Source organism: Pelophylax lessonae, assembly GCF_965119305.1.
Source record: "Pelophylax lessonae genome assembly, chromosome: 8".
NCBI lineage: Eukaryota > Metazoa > Chordata > Amphibia > Anura > Ranidae > Pelophylax > Pelophylax lessonae.
Genome location: NC_138775.1, coordinates 22,295,015 through 22,317,457, shown reverse-complemented (window position 1 = coordinate 22,317,457; position 22,443 = coordinate 22,295,015). Strand labels below are relative to the sequence as shown.

The following is a 22,443-nucleotide window of genomic DNA, read 5'->3' as shown; positions in this document are numbered from 1 at the left end:
TTAAGTATTACCTTGGGGAGATGCAGACTAGAATACTGCAATCACTGAGCAGCAAATTATATCACCTGGGATGTATTTCAGTTATCTTGCAAACCTGGCCTGTTAGTGGGCCCTGAGGACCAGGGTTGAGGAGCACTGTTCTAGGTGACCCAGCTAGAACTTACTTCTCGCAGTGCCGCCCACTCGTGAAATCTCGGCAGCCGATGCAGGCTCCGGTCCTGGGGTCACAGTCCTCAGAGTGGCCATTACATTGGCAGGGCTTGCAGTGGGGGAAGCCCCATTGTCCCGGAAGGCACTGGTTGCACTGTCTCCCGGCCACACTGCTGTGGCACTGACACTGACCCGTTACGGGGTTGCAGAACCGGGAGATGGAGCCCTGAGAGTCGCAGTCACACTCTGTTAAGAAACAAAATAGATTTTTTGGGTTACTGTCCTATCCAGCATTCAGAAAACTCGCAATCCCATCTGCATGTTACCCGACGGAACAAACATTTCTATTTTTAAGTTTCAAAAAGATCAAATATCAAATATATGTCCATTCTGGAAGTTTCCTAACAAGTATGGAGACTTTATATTATGCACAGTGTAGTGCCTTGCCTAATAAGTACTCACACAGGAATCAGAATATCTTTGCCCAATCAGGGCGCAGTATAAGCTCATTGTTGAGGAGCTCTGCCCCCCCCCACCCCAAAACACCTTGTCCCTATGTAGATAGGGACAAGGGCCTCATCCCTACAACTGTGGCCGGTGGTTGTGGGGGTCTGCGGGCAGGGGACTTATCGGAATCCAGAATCCCACTTTAAAAAGGGGGCCACTAGATCCCACGCCCCCCCCCCATGTGATTGAGTATGGGTTACATAGTCCCCTTACCCATTCACCAAAAATGTGTCAAAAAGTAATAAAAACACACATACAGTTCTTGACAATTCCTTTATTAAAAAATAAAAAAACAGTGTCCCCCGATGTAAATCTATTGTCCATCTTGCGGCCCATCGCACCCGAAAATGAAAATAAACAAAAACGCTCCCCTCCCCCGCCTACTGCAGGCTCTGCCATTTTGACAGTTCATATATAGGTAGAGGACAGGGCCACCTGGGGACGTCACCTGGTGGCACCGACCCCCTTGTGACATTGCCGACCCAGCATGTACAAGTCCATGACGTCAGAAGGGGGCGGTGCCACCAGGTGACGTAGCCAGGTGACCCCGCCCCTTACCAATTTAAGAACTGTCAAACAGGTAGGCAGCCAGCCTTCATAGATGGCGGGAGCATTTTTGTTATTTTATTTATTTAGAAATGTCATTTTTGCTGCAGCAGGTTCTATACATGCTACAGATGCGCCACTTTACAGGCAGACTAAGGGGAGTTTGGTCCGCACCAGAATCGGATCGCATGGGTGTTCACACCTATGCGATCCGATTCATGTCCGAACTCACAGTTTGTACTGTTGCGAACTAATCTGGGGGTGTCCTTAACCTTGTATTGACAACCCCCAGCGATTCGCATATGGCAGTGTGAACTGGCTTCGAGTCGAGTGCGTTGCGGGAACCCGCAGTGGATTTGCAGGGTTCCCGCATTGCATATATATACTAAGCGTATATAAACATCCTGAATCTTTACAGTTGTGACAAGCTGGCATCTTTGGCGTCACAGAAGCTGGCATCTTTGGTGTCACACAAGCTGGCATCTTTGGTGTCACACAGGCTGGGTTCACACCTTGTGTGTGTCGGGAACGCGCTTTAAAATTACTGTAAAATATTTTGTTGTGCCATGTCCCCGTTGGAAGGCTTTTTCATCACAGGAAGTGAGGAAAATGTACTAAATGGAGACACCGACTGCAAATAAAAAACCAACAGAGGTTCTAACCACACTCTATCCAAAACTTGAAAGAAAAAAGTTTTGGCTAAACTTTGGCTTTAAGGAAGGACTCCACCCGTTCAAGCAATTACAGAAGTTGCTGAGTGCAAGTAGAGTATCAGTAGAATATTGTAACTTATAGAAAGAATTGTGTTAGGGTCTCTACTTACTGCTGCATCCATAGGGGCCGAAGCCATAGGTTCCAGGAGCGCACTGGTCACAGCGATGACCAATCACGTTGGGCTTACACATACACTGCCCTCCGATTTTGTCGCACACTGCGCTGAGCGAGCCTTGCAAGTCACACAGACAGGCTGGAAGACAAACAGAGCAGAAAGTCACCCACTGACGAGAAATACAACCATAATATCTGCTACACAGGTGCCCGTCACACCTACCCCCTCCCCCATCACATAATCGGTGCTTTATTATCTGCAGTGGAGGACAGGGGAGACATCAGGGGTTTAAAAGACCCCCAATGTATTCATAAAGAGGACCTGTCATCTGGCCATGTTATCACACAGGGGGCTTTAAAGATGTTTGTGATATCATTCAAGTCACATAAAAAAGTTTAATTAAATTTAATTATAATAAAACAAATAAAAAAATAAAAAGCACCCAAAGATCAATGTGCGCATAGGGTGCAAATGTGTACGTAAAAAGCAATTGCATTACACATGTGAGGTATTACTGCAAATGTCAGAGTAGGAGCAATAATTCTACGGTAACTCCATACTGATAATATGTTTTAAAAGTGGTTTCTATAGTCTACAGTTTTAAGGCTTGATATGTAGGGTATTGATTTACTCAATCCAACTCCATCTTTTATAGTTTACCAAAAATGTTTATTTTATTATATAAAATTATTATAAAATAGCTATTATATTTTATAAAATTGCTATTATATTATATAAAATGATTACAAAATAGCTATTATAATATTTAAAACTATTATAAAATAGCTATTATATTCTATACAATTATTATAAAATAGCTATTATAATATTTAAAACTATTATAAAATAGCTATTATATTATATACAATTATTATAAAATAGCTATTATATTATATACAATTATAAAATAGCTATTATAATATTTAAAACTATTATAAAATAGCCAATATATTATATACAATTATTATAAAATAGCTATTATATTATTTCAAATTATTATAAAGTAGCTATTCTATTATAAAAAAATATTATAAAAAAATATTATAAAATAGAAATTATATTATATAAAATGATTATAAAATAGCTATTATATTATATGAAATTATTATAAAATAGCTATTCAATTTATATATAATATTTATAATAAAAAAAAAGCTATTATATTATTTAAAATTATTATAAAAATAGCTATCACATTATATAAAATTATTATAAAACAGATATTATATTATATAATAGTATTATAAAATAGCTATTACATTATATAACATTATTTTAAATAGATATCATATTATATAAAATTATTATAAAAAAAGTGATTATATTATATACAGTTATTATAAAATAGCTATTATAATATTTAAAACTATTATAAAATAGCTAATATATTATAATTATTATAAAATAGCTATTATAATATTTAAAATTATTATAAAATAGCTAATATATTATATACAATTATTACAAAATAGCTATTATATTATTTAAAATTATTATAAAGTAGCTATTCGATTATAAAAAATTATTATAAAGTAGAAATGATATTATATAAAATTATTATAAAATAGCTATTATATTATATGAAATTATTATAAAATAGCTATTAAATTTATATATAATATTTATGAAAAAAAAAGCTATTATATTATTTAAAATTATTATAAAAATAGCTATCACATTATATAAAATTATTATAAAACAGATATTATATTATATAATAGTATTATAAAATAGCTATTACATTATATAACATTATTTTAAATAGATATCATATTATATAAATTTATTATAAAAAAAAGTGATTATATTATATACAATTATTTTAAAATAGATATTATAAAAAACTAATTTTAGTCTATTTTTTTTTTTTTATAAACAGTTGTGCTACTTTTGTGTCACATAAATAAAACATTGAAATTTCCACCATTTTTTCTACAGGGCCTCTGCTTTTATGAAAGCTCGCTCGTTCCCCCCTCCTTTTCCTGACCTGCCAGGGTGCATGCCCAGATAAGGGCCTGGTATAGATTTTGGGGGGACCCCAAGTCATTTTTGTTTTACATTTTGGCGTGGGGTTCCCCTCCAAATCCATTCCACACCCAAAGAGCCTTGTATGGACTTGGGGGAGGGGGACCACATAGTTTTTTCCTCTATTTTTTAATAGCCGGGTGTTGGTAATTGTAACCGCGAGTCATTTTAAATGGGATTTGACTCGTTTTTTTTATTTAGAAATTTAATTTTTGCTGCAGCATGATCCATACATTCTACAGATGCGCCACTTTACAGGCACATTAAGGGGACCCCCCCAGGCACTATATTTAAAGGAATTTTTCATTTTTATTGTTGCACTTTAAGCATAATTAAAATCACTGCTCCTGAAAAAACTATCGTTTTTAATTTTTCTCTTTTTTTTTTTAATATATATCCCCCAGGGCCGTACCCAGACCCCCATACCCCTTTTATGACCAATTACTTGCATAAAAGCCTTGAAAATGGGCACTTTTGATTTTTCCTGTTCGGCTCCCATAGACTTCAATGGGGTTCACTGTTCGGGTTAGAACATTTCCTCTGTTCGGGAGTTCTGCTGCAAACCAATCAGGTGGGTGCTCGGCCCCATCCCTATCTGGCAGTGCTCATCCTGTTCCTCCCTGCACAAAGGAGCAGATACCAGTCCTGCTGATGGGTTAAGGACCTTCTATGGCCCTGTCCAGCTCTCCATGAGTACTGCCTGTCTCCTGGAATCTCCTCCATGCTGTTGAGACTGTGCTGGGGGACACAGAAAACCTTCTGGCAATGGGACGTATTGATGTGCCATCCTGGAGGAGTTGGACTGCCTGTGCAACCTCTATAGGGTCCAGGTATCGCCTCATCCTACCAGTAGTGACACTGACCCTAGCCAAATGCAAAACTAGTAAGAAACAGTCAGAAAAAAATAGTAGGGAAAAAAATGTCAGTGGCCTCCACCTGTAAAACCATTCCTGTTTTGGAGGTCGACTCATTGTTGCCCATTTAGTGCACCTGTTAATTTCATTACCACCAAAGCAGCTAAAACTGATTAACAACCCCCTCTGCTACTTTACTGACCAGATCAATATCCCAGGAGTTTAACTGACTTGATGCTATACTCTGATTAAAAAGTGTTCCTTAATTTTTTTCTGAGCAGTGTATATATAAACTGTGTGTGTGTGTGTATATATATATATATATATATATATATATATATGTATATATATATATATATACACACACACACACTTATGTATATATATATTTATATATGTATATATATATATATATATATATATATATATATATATATATATTTTTTTTTTTTTTTTTAATTCATTTATTTATTTATTTTCTACTAGTTTTCAGCAGGTTTGCAACACATCCACCACTTTTTCCCATTTCTTGACATTTTCCAGTTACTTTTTACATTGCAGCACTAAAAACACTTCATTTCGGGTTCCTTCACACAAGAGGCCTGAGGGTGGTAAAAGTAGGTGGTTGATTTGCAGTTTTACCACCGCTGTCTGATTGAGGGCTTGCGGTCGCTCAGGGTTGTACAAATTCTGTTGCCATGATGCTTTGTTTCGCAGCATTAGCAAACAAAAAAAAAAAGCATATTGCTTCCAGCAGGTGGCGCCCCTGCCATTCTTGACCCACTTAAATGAATAGGGTCACTCTGCAACCGGCCTGCAACTGTGTGCAATGCACATGATTGCAGGGCAGTGGGGGGTGGCCATGTGCCATCCACCATCATGGGAAAGTGGACCTGTCACTCACGCAGAGCTCCATTGTGGATGATGGCGGAGATACTACACAGCAGCTTGATGCACATCTCTGCCAGGACCGGCATCGTGGCCATCTTGAAAGACTCCAGGCACCTGTAGGTTTCCATTTCTTCTCGGCGGTGCGTGGATACGGGGTCGTTACCATGGAAACCGGGCAGTTCATAGATTTTGGGAAGAAGGACCAGCTATGGGAAACAATGATATATAGCAAGTGTTAAAAAAGAACTCCGACACACACCTACACAGATTGAACTGGATGGACTATTGTCTTTATTCAACCTTAACTACTATACTATAAAAAAAAGTCCAATTTATATTTAAAGTGGAAACATTTAAACTTTAAATACTAACTAACTAAAAAAAAAAAAGTTGGGGCATTACATGTACCTAAGGCGTAGCGGTTAGAATACATGTCTTGCCTATGTGACAGTGACTCTGGTTGGGATATTAGATTGTCAGCTCCTTTGGAGGGCCCAGACTGAAGTCATTTACTTTAAATACTGTGTAAAGCAAACTGGATTTTGTTGAAATTCTCTGGAAATGTGTCAGCAATAAAATATCAATATAAAGGAATGAAATATATAAAACAAGACTAGACTTGTACCTTCTATTTCCTGACAGACTCCATGGCAGCACACGTATGGGTAGGCTCCGCCTCCTCTCCTACCCTATAGGACCCCACTCCCATAAATCTTTGCTCCATACCAGGAGCCGTGTTCCTTTTTCGTCCTCCTCCTGCGAGAAGGAAGTCTTACCTTATAGGACGTCTATCGGTTTCAGGCGAGCTGGTGGCGTGTGGACCTTGTTGATGTCGGATGCCTCCTGTTTTATGTCCAGCAATCTCGATATTTATCGGGTGGACCCGGGCAATATTATTTTAAAATGCTGAAGATGCCGTAAATCCTGAATGAGAGGTGGGCTGCATTGATGGGCAATACGTCCTTGCTATTGAGCGGATAGGCCCTGGTGCCCTGTCACACACGCATGAATTCATCCAGGCCTGAGACTGTTCGTTTATCGTCATGGTGGTAAAGTATAAAACTTTCTTTTGGTTTCATTGCATTTCCTGTTTGTGCGGTGGAGCGCTCCTGCGTTCCAGATCGTCGCTTAGGCTCCTCCCCCTGCCTCGCTGGACCTTCAATTGGTTGTCCAGGATGAGGCTTGGCCCTGGTATCGTCTGCGCATGCGCGCGCATCGCTCCCGATCTCCTATGACGATATTGCGTCGTTTGGGGCGTGGCTTTGCGGCGCCCGGGAGATTTAAGCAGCTGTCATTCCTGTTTACAATGGGATGTCTGCGGGCGTTGCGGTGGCTTCCCCGTGCTGTTTCTCTGCTCTTCAGCGGTGAGTCATGCTTTGATCCAGGTGCCATTTGGGGTAAAAGGGTTGGTGTGGAGACGAAAGTCAGTACATGTATGCTTACTTTCTTCCTGTGCAGGCTTTTGCTTCTATCTGCAAATGGATGCTTCACCACCCCCCGGTGGCCAGTCCCTGCGCAACAGGTGAGCTAGTTTTTCTTAACCCTTACCTGCTTGCGTTGGCTGGTGGAATGGAGCCTAAGTGTGTTTTTCTTTCCCTATTTAGCCCTTTTAGGTCTGACCAACGCCCTATTTCTGGATCAAAGGATCGTTCTCCTTCAGCCCATCGGCATTCTTCATCAAAGTCTGGTCATAGGTCTAGCTCCAGGTCTAAACGACATGAGCACACTTCCAGTTCAGTCGCTCCGCGGCAATCCCGCCATTCTGACCGCAGTTCAGGGAAATCATGCTGGGGCTGTCGAGCCCATATCCCTGAGGATAGATCCCTATGTGATACCTGTTATTCCAGGGTTTTGAGGGAAAAGCAAGACACTGCACAACCAGTGGAGGCTATGGTCAGGCGGATTGTAAAAGAATCCCTTAGAGATTGGGATTCGAGCAGGCTTTCGGGTCACTCTTCAGAGGCTCCTGGTTTCCTCCCAAGGGATGAAGTGGAGCCAGGTACCTCACAACCAAGTCGTCTGTCAGAAGATTCTACAGACAGTGAAGATGATTTGGCAGACCAGAATGTAAGTTTTGAACTTGCTATGGTCCCACCGCTAGTTAAGGCGGTTAAGGAGGCATTAAAATGGGAAGATCCAGCTGAGTCCCCAGCTAAACAGAAGAAATACTTCAAACATCTCAAAAAAGAGCGTTCCCATTTTCCCCTCCTAGGGGAATTGGGAGAAATTATTACAGACGAGTGGCAGGGAGTTGAAAAGAGAAACTCTTTGTCATCTAAGGTCTCCAGAATGTATCCCTTTAAGGATGATAAGGTGAAACATCTAGACTCCGCTCCCACGGTGGATGCGGCCTTGATGAGGTTGGTGAAACACGTAACCTTACCATTGGAAGACTCAGTCTCATTCAAAGACGCTCTTGACAGGCGGATTGACACAGATCTTAAGAAGATTTATCTCTCCGCAGGTATGGCGTGTAAGCCGGCTCTGGCTTTGGCAGCCACATCCAAGGCAATGGAAGCCTGGGTAGACAGCGTGGAGGCTACACTTCAGAGTGTCTCCGAAGAGGTGGCCAGGAGTTCAGCCATTCAGGAGTTGAGACTGGCAACGGCTTTCTTGGGTGAGGCATCCATTGATATAATCCGCTTGGCGGCGCGGGTCATGCTGTCCTCTGTCACGGCCAAACGCGCCTTGTGGTTGCGCCCCTGGTTGGCCGACCCTGCCTCTAAGCAGGCCTGGTGCAAAATTCCCTTTGAGGGTTCCTCCCTCTTTGGTAATAAACTGGACAGTGCTATTACCCGTGCCACTGGTGGTAAATCTGGTTTCCTTCCCCAGGATCGCCGGTTGATAGATCAGAGAAGACCTCAAAACAGACAAAATCCTGATCGTGCCAGAGAGGCCCGTTTTTACAGGCCCGGTCGTGAGTTCAGGAAGAACTGGAAGCGCCCTCAGTCTACAGGGCAGAAGTTCTCCAAAGGAAAATCTTCAGCAAGCCGAGAGGCGACGAAGTCTTTTTGACATCGAACCTGTCCAGACGGTGCGGGTAGGCACACGCTTGCTTCAGTTTGCGCACGTCTGGGCAGCCTCGATCGAAGATCAATGGGCCGTCAGAACCGTATCACACGGACATGTGTGGATTTTCGACAGAAGCCCCATTCTTCGCTTCATTCCTACGGCCTTACCCCGTTCAGAAGAGAAGAAGTCAACTCTTCTTACATATGTAGAATCCCTGGTTGCCCAGGGTGCAGCAGTGCCTGTCCCAACCGAGGAACGGTTCCAACGCATCTACTCTCCGCTCTTCATGGTCTTGAAGAAAAGCGGCTCTTGGAGGCCGGTTATAGACCTAACACACCTAAACACCTTCATCAAGAAAGAGAGGTTCAGGATGGAAACACTTTTTACAATTCGGCAAGTGGTACAGCCAGAGGATTGGATGATATCCATAGACTTGAAAGATGCCTACTTTCACGTCCCAGTCGCAGCAGAAATGCAAAAATTTCTCCGATTCGCAGTGGGTCAGGTGCATCTTCAATTTACCTGTCTCCCTTTCGGGCTTACCACATCACCTCGAATCTTTTCCAAAATCTTACTGGCTGTAGTAGCCCTGATCAGAGCAAAAGGGATTCGTCTTTACCATTACTTGGACGACTTGCTCCTTCTGTCAGAACATCAGGATCAAATTCTGCTTCACAGATCTCAAGTAATTTCCACCCTTCAAGAGTTCGGGTGGCTCCTGAATTTGGAAAAAAGTCATCTGGAACCCACGAAGTCGTTGGTCTTCCTAGGGGCCCTCTTCAACACTTCCAGAGGCACTATCTCCCTTCCATTAGAGAAGATTCCGACAATTCGCAACAGGATTCGTCCGGCATTATCAGCCTCTCATCTCCGGGCATCCCAGTGCATGAAGATAATTGGGACCATGGTTTCCACGGCTCCCATGGTGAAGTGGGCACAGTGGAAGATGAGGCCCTTTCAGATGGGATTCCTCCAACAATGGAATTTCGAGAATCCAGAAGTCCTCATTCGGATAACTACGTCCATGAAGGACAGCTTAACCTGGTGGCTTCAGCGAAAGAATCTTTTAAACTGCCATTCAATCGTTCCAGCGTCCTGGTTGGTCATGACCTCGGACGCCAGCAGGACGGGATGGGGAGCGCATTGCCTGTCGGAGGTGGCCCAGGGCAGATGGGACTTCCCTACATACGGGGTGGTCTCGAATGTGCTGGAGCTTCGGGCAGCGTTCTGTGCTCTCCAGGCCTTTCAGCATCTGGCGACCGATGCCTCGGTCCTCCTAAGACTGGACAATACGACAGCCGTCGCCTACATCAAGAGACAAGGGGGCACCCGCAGTCCTTCTCTTCTGAAAGAAGTGAAACCTATTATGGATTGGGCTCAAAGACATCTGTCCAACTTGTCAGCCGCCTATCTTCCGGGTGCCCAGAACGTCCAGGCAGACTTCCTCTCGAGGTCTGCTCTGGACAACAACGAGTGGTCACTCCATCCAGAGACCTTCATATGGGTCATGTCTCTAGGTTACCATCCAGAGGTAGATCTGTTCGCATCTCCAAGCAATGCCAAACTGGAGAGATTCTACACGAGGTGGCGTTATCCCCAGGCCTACGGGGTAGACGCCCTGACGGATCATTGGAATTTTCAAACGGCCTATGCGTTTCCTCCAGTGCCAGTCATCTTCAAGTTTCTTCACAGACTCAGGACAGAGAGAGTGCAGATCATAGCGATTCTTCCCTTCTGGCCAAAGAGACCGTGGTTTCCTCTGTTGCTCCAGCTGAGCTGTCGGGACCCGATACCTCTGCCAGTCAGGCCGGACCTTCTGTCCCAAGGGCCTATTCTTCACCCCTGCCCAGCACAGCTTCATCTCATGGCATGGCTGTTGAGAGGGAAAGATTGAAAGCGCTCGGTTGTCCAAACGAGGCAATCGCTACAATGATGAGTGCCAGAAGACCCGGCACGAACAAGGTCTATGAAAAAATCTGGTCCAAGTTTAAGGATTATGTGGATAGCAGATCTAGCTCTGTCTCTGACCCAGGAATCCAGGATATTTTGGGCTTCCTCCAGTCCGGTCTGGACCTGTCATTGGCAGTAAGCTCCCTTCGGGTCCAAATTTCAGCCATTTCGGCCTTCACTGGGACTGCATGGGCGAAACACTCCCTGGTTCGCCAGTTCTTCAGAGGCGCTACTAGGTTAAGACCTCCTAGAAAGCCCAGGTTCCCTAAGTGGGATCTTCCTACGGTCTTGGAGTTTCTTTCCTCACTCACCTTGAATCAGAAGGATCCATTCTTCCTTAAAAACATCTCCATGAAAACAGCTTTTCTGGTGGCTATTACTTCGGCCAAACGGGTTTCTGAACTCGGTGCCTTGGGTTACAAGGAACCATTCCTTACGTTTTTCCCTGATCGGGTAGTATTGGTTCCGATGCTTGGCTCCAATCCGAAAGTAATGTCGGTATTCCATGTCAACCAGGAAATTGTCCTACCCACGTTCAAATCTCAAGATGAAAATTCTGTCCATCCTTTGGACGTGGGGGAAACTCTTCGGCTATATCTGGAGACTACAGCTCCTTTCCGCCAGTCAGACCATCTTTTTGTCCTCATCTGTGGAAAAAACAAGGGCAAACAAGCTTCCTCAAGATCTATAGCAAGTTGGATAGTTCAGACCATCCAGTGGGCATATAAAGCCAAGGGACTGGCTCCTCCAGAGGTGGTGACAGCTCATTCCACTAGAGGGATCTCTACGTCGTGGGCAGCTTCTCTTCATGTAGCTCCTGACGTGATTTGCAGAGCGGCTTCTTGGTCATCAATTCATACCTTTATGTCGCATTACTGTGTTGAACCGGCTTCTTTATCTTCGGTCAACTTTGGTTTAAAAGTCTTGTCTGTTGACGGTGCAAATTAAACCTTTTTCTGTTAAACCAGCAGTTACCCGCCCGGGTGTGTATGGCTAGTTATTTCCCATACGTGTGCTGCCATGGAGTCTGTCAGGAAAACAGAAAATTTATATCAATACTTACCGTAATTTTCCTTTCCTGATGGACTCCATGGCAGCAGGAGTCCCCTCCCATCTGCTGGAGTAGTTCTAGTTATGGAACACGGCTCCTGGTATGGAGCAAAGATTTATGGGAGTGGGGTCCTATAGGGTAGGAGAGGAGGCGGAGCCTACCCATACGTGTGCTGCCATGGAGTCCATCAGGAAAGGAAAATTACAGTAAGTATTGATATAAATTTTCCGTTTTCTGAACAAACTAACATATGCAGTACAAGATCACACCTGAAGGTGGCACTGTTGTCCTGAAATAATGCCATATTTAACCACTTCTGGACCAGAAGGTTTTGCCCCCTTAATGACCAGGCCATTTTTTGCGATACGCACTGCGCTACTTAAACGGACAATTGCGCGGTCGCGCGACGCTGTACCGAAAAAAAATTGGTGTCCTCTTTTTCCCACAAATAGAGCTTTCTTTGGTGGTATTTGATCACCTGAGCGATTTTTATTTTTTGCGCCATAAACAAAAAAAGAGCGACAAGTCAGAAAAAAAAAAAACATTTTTAACTTTCTGCTATAAAAAACATCCCCCCCCCCCCCCCCCAAAAAAAAAAATTGAAAAATCAAATTGTTTCATTCTTTTAGCCCAATATTCTGCTAGTATTCTGCTACATATTTTTGATTAAAAAAAAAAAATACCAATAAGCGTCTTTTGATTGGTTTGCGCAATAGTTATCGCATCTACAAACTAGGGGAAAGATTTATCTCATTTTATTGATTTTTTTTTTTTTACTAGTAATGGCGGCGATCTGCGATTTTTAGCGGGACTGCGACATTGCGGCGGACAGATCTGACCCCTAACTGACATTTTTGACACTTTTGGGGGGACCAGTGACATCACCACAGTAATCAGTGCTAAAAATATGCACTGTTACTGTAACAATGACACTGGCAGGGAAGGGGTTACCCAGAGGTGATCAAAGGGATAAGTGTATGCCTATGGGGTGTTTTCTAACTGTGGGGGGAGGGACTTGTGGAATCAACACAGAGACCTGTGATCCTAAATAGGAGGATCACAGGTGCTCTGTGTTCATTCCAGAGAGAACAACGGCCTGCTGTGTTTACAACAGCCGACTGTCGTTCTTTCTCAGCGGGGAGCTTTGCGCGCCCCCGCCCCCTAGGAGGGTAGGACAGTTTGCGCAGCCTGACACAATATATCTGCGGCGGGCGGGCGGACGGCAAGTAGTTAAAGTGTACTTCTGCTTTTGCAGCCAAATTGAGATAACGCCTACGTTATATTTGTTACGCGTTCCCATTCACAAAGCATATTCAAAGGTGAATTCCAGGTTTTACATTGGGCCAATGTGAGTTGAATGTGCCATACCTGTGGGATCCCAGTGGAAGCACAAAATCACTGTACTGGGCATCGCTACTACACCGCTACTACAGAGATCTCCACTACCTTCTACATGCCGTGCTGAGCGGCTGCGATTCTACTTACTGAACACAAGAGGTCGCTCTATTGGGTGCTATTCAGGGAACACTTTGTATCTTCTCAATGAATGCAAAGCCATAGGAAAGGGTGTAAAGGTGAGGCAGAGACATCTCTGCTCTGTGTAAGCGAACGCTTTACATTCATTAAGGAAATATAAAGGGTTCTCTGAATGGCGCCAAGTGGGCGATCGCCTGTGTTTACGATGCGGCAGGGCAGCTGTGTGGTACGGGACCCTGAAGTAAATGGAGATCACTGGAGAAGTGGTACCCAATACACCAATTTTCAGCAAAAAACTGGGATCCCACAGGTATGGCAAATACATACTTACATTGGTCCAAGCTGGGAAGGAGGCTCACCTTATCCTCTCCTTGGCTCTGGTCATAACACATACGAGGGAGGACTTTCCTCTACTGAAATGCCTGGTCTGGTGAATGGATTTCATGGGGGGGGGGGGGGGAAGAGCTGAACTGGGGGAAAGGATTCTTACTGGTGGTGGTAGTGATGAGGAAAGGGGGGGGGGGGTTGCCTTATTGGATGGAGTTGTACTGGTGGGGGGAAGAGAATGTTCTGAGGTGGAGGAAACGTAAGACTTGGGTGAAGATCATAGGCGTGCGCACAGGGTGTGCCAGGTGTGCCTGGGCACACCCTAATCACCCCTTGTGATGCAGATTCCCCCTGTTTAGACCCCTGATATTTCACCAAAGCTCCCTAACTAGGCTAACAAAAAAAATAAAATAGTAAAAAATAATAAAAAATAACAATAAAAATACAGACACCGATCTCTAACCTACTGACACCATCAGTATATACACATGTCTATGTGTTTGAGCTTTGGGGTGCACACCCTAATGCCATAGGCTGCGCACACCTATGGTGAAGATATTTTTATTTTTGGGAGGGGGGAGAATCTGTTTTTGGGGGGAGCTGTACTGAGTGGGAAGATCTGTAGCAGGGGGTAACTGTACTGGTGGGGGGGAACTCTGTAATGGGGGAAAACCTGTACTGAGGAGAGATCTGTACTGACAGGGATCTGTATTGGGAGGAAGGGATCTGTAATGGGGAAAGATCTGTACTGGGGGGGGGGGGGTGATCTGTACTAAGGGGGGTTCGGCCTGGGGGGGAATCTGTACTCGGGGTAAGAGATCTGCAAGGAGGGAGGATTTGTACTGGGGGGGGGGGGGCAGTGCCAGGGGAAAGAATCTGTATTACGACTTAGGAGAACATCTGTTTGGGGGAAAGATCTGTACTGAGGGGAATCTGTACTGGGGTGAATGGATCTGTAATGGGGGAAAATCTGTAATAAGGGAGAGATCTGTACTGGGAGGATATCTGTACTGGGAGGATATATGCATTTGAGGGGAAAGTATCTGTAATGGGAGAAGATCTGTAATAAGGGGGAGATCTGTACTGGGAGGATATATGCATTTGAGGGGAAAGTATCTGTAATGGGAGAAGATCTGTAATAAGGGGGAGATCTGTACTGAAGTATATAGAGTATATGTACTGGGAGAATATAATTATGTACTTAAGGTAAATTGTACTGGGGTGTGTGTGGGGGGGGGGGGGTACAGTAGTGCAGGATGGAATCCATACTAGAATGGTACTGGAGGCAGATTTGTAATGGTGGGGGAGCACTGTACTGTGGGAGAGAATCCATGCTGGGTACTAGCTTCAGATCTGTAATGGAGGGGGAGATCTGTACTGGGGGGGGGGGAGGGGGGGTCTGTAGTGTGGGAGGGAATCCATACTGGGGGGGGGGTGTACTAGAGGTAGATCTATAATGGAGGGGGACATGTACTGGGACAGAAACTGTACTGGGGGAGATCTGTACTTGGCAGAGGGGATCTACCAGTAGGGAGATCTGAGGCTGACCCCCCTCTTACAGCCCCATAAGAGCTCTGTGCCTATATCTTTTCCTCCCTTTCAGTTTATTCTTCTTAAACTAAAATTGTTCTAGGATGTCATCCAGCCACCAATTGGATTCAAATCTTAGGCCATAGAATCTCATTTGCCAAGGCAAGTTTGAATCTGATTGATGGCTGTGATACAGCATATGGTCTTGCTCATGGCCAGTTCACACAAGAGATCTGAAACTGAGATTTATTCCTGATAACAAATCTCTGCCCACTTCAAACATTTACACTCCAAGGGCCAGTTCACACCACATGCAGTCCAGTGTGGTTTTTTTTCTGCATCAAAAACGCATAGATAGTAGGTTAGACGGGTTTCAATGACATAGTTCACACTGGTGCAGTCAGTTCCAGAATGTTCAGGTTCTAGAAAAAAAAAGTAGAACATGCTGCATTTTTTCTGCACTGAACTGTACTGGAACGCAATAAAACGCTTTAAAAACACACTGGAACGCACCAAAAACACACATGTCCTTATTTAAAGTGGAGTTCCGGCCTCTGAAAAGTTTTTTTTAGAAAAAAAATACCCCCGGGACAGTCAGGGCTAGTACATTCCACAATGGATAGCCTCTGAACTGTCCCGGGTCGCACTTACCTGCAAGAAGAAATACTTACCTTGAAAATGTCTTGTCCAGTGCTGCCATCTCAGGTGTGGGCAACTGAAGCCAGAGCATCCTATTCAGTGACATCAGAGTCCCACAATGCCCTGCACCCACCCCGCCGTCACTTTCGGGGCAGGCGCCTCATCCCTGCACAGCTTCTGGGCAGGCCCAGAAGCTATTTAGCAGGGAATGACGCGCCTGCACCGGAAGTGACGAGCGGGGCCGGTGCAGACTCATTGACTCCTGAGAGCGGTGACGTTCAGCTCCCAGGAGTCCTTGCAAGCAGGAAGTGATGGCGCGGGTTGCGGCCGCAGAGGGAGGAAGTGGAAGGAAGGTGAGTATATTTTCTTATATAACAAGATAAATAAACAAAAAAGAAATCGGCAGTATCCATTTCTTTTTCAGGTTAATGTCAGCAAGTGGATGGCCCAAAGTCATTTTTGAGGACGGAACTCCGCTTTAAGGTGAAGAAAAAAGAAGGAGAAAAATGCACTGGAATACTTAAAGAATGCATCAATGGAAAAAAAAGCATCAAAATGAGTCAAAGACGCGTATGCAGAAAAGCATCCGTAACGGATCCGGACTGTATTTCTATGGCGTGAATTGGCCCTGAAGGTCACGTGTTTCTTCCATCATTTCTTTACACCTAGATATTTGATGGCACTATGACCGGCATAGTAATGATGGTCCTGGAAGTGATTACAATCCTGCCTCCAATATGTACCAGCAAACATTGATCATATATACCGAATCAACGAGGATGAAGGATCCTGGATGTCGATTGGTGGCCTCCAAACGCTGGAAACGGATGCTGATTTCATACTGGTTGTTATTTTCAAAGCAAAAGGGCTTCGAGAGGACCAGATACCTAGATATGAAAGACATGTGTGGAATTAGACAGAAAACCTTTATCTTCTATACCTGGGGTGGTCAACTGTCTATATAGGGGGCCTCAAATGCTGGCCCTGACATCACCAAAGGGTTGTATGCAATTATTATTATACAGGGTTTATTTAGTGCCAACAGTTTGTGCAGCACTTTACAATGTTAGGGCAGACAGTACAGTTACAATACTATCCAATACAGGAGGAATCAGAGGGCGCTGCTCATTAGAGCTTACAATCTAGGAGCGAGGTCAAATGATATAAAAGGTAGGTTGAGGGAGAAAATTAAAGTACAGTTGTTAGATGGAGGCAGGATAGACTTTGAGGAGATGAGTTTCCAGGGATCGCCTACAAGTGGACAGAGTAGGAGATAGTCAGACATATTGAGGTAGGGAATTCCAAGGAATGGGAGAGGCTCTGGAGAAGTCCCGGAGGCGAGTATGGGAGGAGATGACAAGGGATCTAGAGAGCAGGAGGTCTTGGGAGGATCTAATAGAACGGTTTGGTTGGTATTATGAGACCAGGTTAGTGATATAGCTGCGGGGAAGAGTTATGAATGGCTTTGTAAGTTGTTGTTAGTATTTTGAATTTAATTTGTTGGGTGAGTGGAAGCCAATGGAGGGATTGGCAGAGAGGGGTGGCAGACCCTGAACGGTTTGTAAGGTGGATGAGTCTAGCAACAGCATTCATGATGGACTGAATAGGGGAATAGCCTATTTAAAGGCTATCAATTAATATAATGATACAGAAAACTCTTGGAAACTATAAACGGCCAACAAATGGTCAGAGACTGCCAACATGCTATAGGAGTTGTTGGATACTGGGCACATGCTTCAGGAGATAGTCATCGACTGGAGACACATTACATGAGACTGCTAGAGATTAGAGGCCCCCAAACTATGGCCCATGGGCTACATCCAGCCCACTACAAGTGAATTCCTGTAACATGTCCATCTCCTGTATAACATCTGCAGTCTCTGACCATCTCTTATATCATGTCCACAGTCTCTGACCATCTCTTGTATCATGTCTGCAGTCTCTGACCATCTCTTGATTCACTTCTGCAGTCTCTGACCATCACTTGTAACATGTCCACAGTCTCTGACCATTTCCTGTATTACGTCTGCAGTCTCTGACCATCTCTTGTATCATGTTTGCCGTCTCTGACCATCTCTTGTATGTCCGCTGCAGTCTCTGACCATCACTTGTAACATGGCCACAGTCTCTGACCATCTCTTGTATCACCCCTGCAGTCTCTGACCATTTCCTGTATCACATCTGAAGTCTCTGACCATCTCTTGTATCATGTCTTCCGTTTCTGACCATCTCTTGTATCACCGCTGCAGTCTCTGACCATCTCTTGAATCACGTCTGCAGTCTCTGACCATCACTTTTAACATGTCCACAGTCTCTGACCATCTCCTGAATCACGTCTGCAGTCTCTGACCATCTCCTGAATCACGTCTGCAGTCTCTGACCATTTCTTGTATCATGTCCACAGTATCCAACCATCTCCTGTAACATGTCTACAGTTTCTAACAGCTTCTGTAGCATCACATTGACCGAATAATATGTTATTGGGTGATGTCAGGGGCGGCACTTGAGTAGGTTGTCCACCACTGACCTAAACAAACGAAGATCAAAAAACAACCTTTTTGTTATTTCCTTTTACATTCTAAAAGACGATTGTACAATGCTTCAGCTTACCTCTCTGAATGTGGCAATTTTTCCCTATACATCTGCTCAGAGGGCAGCACATTGCCACAGCGGGGGCTCATGGGTAATATCTGAGATGTCACACTGACGATGGCTCCCCAGTCCTCTGCTGTCTACAAAGAAAGCAATGGAGAACAATGGTTATTAGAACTCTGTGCTGCTTTTAACACTAGCAAAAGCACAATGGGGACTCCTATACCAATCCCTGCAACCTTTACTTGGATTGTTCAGAAAATCCATATATGGGTACTGGGACACCAACTCCAATAAACTCCAGCCTACCCTTCAGTCTTGCACAGTTGTGCTGCCTCCTCTCTGGTGCTGAAATGGCTTACTCTGATTTCACTGCACACTGTGAGCTTCTCACAATGTGCATCAGTACCTGCAGCAAGTCAGATAGAGCCCACCTCATTTCCTGGCTGGAGAACATACAGCATCATCTAGCTCTTTTCTTACTGGTGGTAGGGATGGCATTGTGTGCGGCTACCACTGAAAGGGACATTCTTCCCACTGGCCACCAATGTAAGGAGCATTCTTCCCACTGACCACCAATGTAAGGGACATTGTTCTCGCTGACCACCAATGTAAGGAGCATTCTTCCCACTGACCTCCAATGTAAGGGACATTCCTTCCACTGACCACCAATGTAAGGAGCATTCTTCCCACTGACCTCCAATGTAAGGGACATTCCTTCCACTGACCACCAATGTAAGGAGCATTCTTCTCACTGACCACCAATGTAAGGAGCTTCCTTCCCACTGACCACCAATGTAAGGGACATTCCTTCCACTGACCACCAATGTAAGGAGCATTCTTCCCACTGACCTCCAATGTAAGGAGCATTCTTCCCACTGACCTCCAATGTAAGGGGCATTCTTACCACTGACCTCCAATGTAAGGAGCATTCTTATCACTTACCACCATTGTAAGGGGGCATTCATCCCATTAACCATTAATGTAAGAAGCATTCTTATCACTGACCCCTCTAACGCAAATTGATTTTAGCCAGAGTACCCTGAGACCTAGAAATTGTTTCAAGAAAGGTTGAATGGTCAGGAGGATCTGGGTTGTCAATTAGGTTATTGTGCATTACTGCCCTCTGGTGTTATGTTAATGAATGACATAGTTACATTCGTAGCCTATAGACACAGCGGGTAAAATAAGTATTGAAGACGTCACTATTTTTCTAGGGAAATAGATTTCTAAAAGGTGCTATTGATAAGAAATTTTCATAAAAAAATGAAACAACCCATGCAATCCATACATACAAAGAAATCAAAACAAATACGTTCAGAAATGAAGTTATGGGTAATAAAATGGAATGACACAGGGAAAAAATATTGAACACGTTAACTGAAATTTATTTAATACTTCGTACAAAATCCCTTTGATGGTAACGGCAGCTTCAAGACGCCTCCTGTATGGAAAAACTAGTCGCATACATTACTCGGGTGTGATTTTGCACAATTCTTCCACACAAACAGTCTTCAAATCTTGAAGGTTCCGTTGGCCTCTTCTATGAACTCTGATCTTTAGTTCTTTCCATAGATTTTCTATTGGATTCAAGTCAGGTGAGAGTTTTCTTGGCTTTGTGTTTGGGATGATTGTCTTGCTGAAATGTCCACCCTCATTTCATCTTCATCATCCTGGTAGATGGCAGCAGATTTTTATCAAGAATGCCTTGGTACATTTTTCCATTCGTCCTTCCTTCAATGATATGAAGTTTGCCAGTACCGTAAGCTGAAAAACAGACCCCACCATGATGTTCCCACCTCCAAACTTCACTATTGGTATGGGGGTGTTTTTGGGGTGATGTGCCATTTGACCTCCAATTATGGTGTAATATGGCATCCAAAGAGTTCAATTTTGGTCCCATCTGACCAGACAATATTCTCCCAGTATTTCACAGGCTTGTCTAAATGTTGTGCAGCAAACTTAATTAAATAAGCTTCAACATGCTATTTCTTCAGCAATGGAGTCTTGCGTGGTGAGCGTGCATACAGGCCTTTGGAACAAATGTATCTGCTAATTCCAGGTCTTGTCTTTCTGAAGCTCTCCTCAAGTGGTCCTTAGCTCTTGGACAACTCTTCTGATCATTCTTTTTACTCCAAAATCTTGCAAGGAGCACCTGATCGTGTCCGGTTTATGGTGAAATTCTGTTCTTTCCACTTCCGGATTATGGCCCCAACAGTGCTCCTGGAACATTCAGAAGTTTAGAAATCCTTCTGTAACCAATGCCATCAGTATGTTTTAAGAAGATAAGGTTGCGAAAGCAGTGGTGGCTGGTGTGTTGGGGGCGCAGGGGCGCCGCCCCCCCTATCCATGCGTCCGGCCCCCTAATCTGCTTGCGGGGCGTCGGACACATGGAGTTCAATGGGATTTTTTTTTCTTAGTCACCTGATTAAAGCCAGAGGCTCTAATAGGCTTCAGAAGAGGGTGGACCCGGGGCGCAGAACAGTGTGCCCCGAGCCCACCCATTGTGTGACAATAGCGAATGAAAATTTGCTATTGTCACATGGATCCTCCTCCTGGCCAATCGGGAAGCGGGTCTGAGACCTGCTCCTGATTGGCCGAAAGGCGAACGCATGCCATTGGCCGAGGAGGAGGCAGGAGGACTCGAGGAGATGCCGGGGGACTGAGGAGAAGCCGCCGCTGCAGGTAAGTCTCTCTACATTGAAGGGGACACGGCACGCTGGTCACTGCATTGAAGGGGGCACGGCACGCTGGTCACTGCATTGATGGGGGCACGGCACGCTGGTCACTGCATTGATGGGGGCACGGCATGCTGGTCACTGCATTGATGGGGGCACGGCACGCTGGTCACTGCATTGATGGGGGGCATGCTGGTCACTGCATTGAATGGGGCACGCTGTCGTAACTCTGCATTGAATGGGGGCACGCTGTAGTAACTCTGCATTAATGGGGGCACACTATACTTTGATTACTGAAGGCCCCTTTCATACTTTTGTGACCTCAAAGTCATGCAATTTTTTGCCGCGTTTTTTTTGCTGCAAAGCAATGCCTATTTGATTTTTTCTGTTTGCACCCCCCCCCCCCCCCCCCAAAAAAATTTTGAGCACCAGCCGCCATTGTGCAAAAGTCATGAGAGAGCTCTTTGCTTTTACTCATGGGATGTTTCTTGTGTGACACCTTGGTAATGAGACATCTTTTTATAGGCCATCTGTTGAGGCTGACCCAGCTGATATTAATTTGCACTGACAAGGGGCAGAATTGCTTTCTAATTACTGATAGATTTCAGCTGGTGTCTTGGCTTTCCATGCCTCTTTGCACCTCCTTTTATTCATGTATTCAATTCCATTGATGTGTCATTCCATTTTATTACACATAACCTAATTTCTGAACTTAATTGTTTTTGGTTTCTTTGTATGTACGGATTGCATTGGTTGTTACTGACATGTGGTGAACATTTCATGTCAATAGCACCTTTAGAAATATATTTACCTTGAAAAATGGTGACGTGTTCAACACTTATTTTACCCATGACAGTATGTATCATTTGAGACATTACTTAGGTCACGTTGGTACCTCAGGCTCATATCGGATCATGATGTCATAGTCCATAGGGTATGGGATGTTGTCGATGTGAAACAAGAGGCCAGCGCCATCTCTAACTCGAGCGAAGCCAGGCCCGGTCCAGGTGATCATGTGATCTGGAGAGTGTTCACGGCGGATGATCTCAATGTCTGCCTGTGGAAGACAGAAATGGGGGAGAGACTTCCATCAGAGCATAGGGAACACCATTACCCCCCCCCCCACACACACACACACACATGTTCAGAGATGCCTGATGTTATTCTTATACAAGACTCAGGATTTACAGACAATTAGGTGCCATAGGGTGTGTCCTGAACACCTGGCTGCCAAAGACTTGTCAATCTCTACGAGTACAGAGAGATATAACGTAATGTTCAACCAGTCCAACCAGATTCATCTGGATTGGTAATGATTTTGTTTTGTGGTATTTTCTGGCACCCTGTCTAATTGTTCTCAGAGGAAAAGCCATGCAGCCAGGTAGG

At 44.3% G+C, this 22,443-nt stretch overlaps 1 protein-coding gene across 1 annotated transcript in view; it reads right to left on the bottom strand.

Annotated features, from left to right (window-relative positions):
* The window catches only part of LOC309561460 (laminin subunit beta-1-like), a 168,221-nt gene that overhangs the window by 50,163 nt on the left and 95,615 nt on the right, over positions 1–22,443 (bottom strand). The window contains exons 16-21 of the mRNA XM_082265398.1: positions 21,953–22,114; positions 18,398–18,519; positions 16,554–16,674; positions 5,816–6,008; positions 2,027–2,170; positions 165–396 (exon numbers count right to left, since the gene is read on the bottom strand). Of these exons, the coding sequence (XP_082121524.1) occupies positions 165–396; positions 2,027–2,170; positions 5,816–6,008; positions 16,554–16,674; positions 18,398–18,519; positions 21,953–22,114 (974 nt within the window). The remainder of the gene's footprint in view (positions 1–164; positions 397–2,026; positions 2,171–5,815; positions 6,009–16,553; positions 16,675–18,397; positions 18,520–21,952; positions 22,115–22,443) is intronic.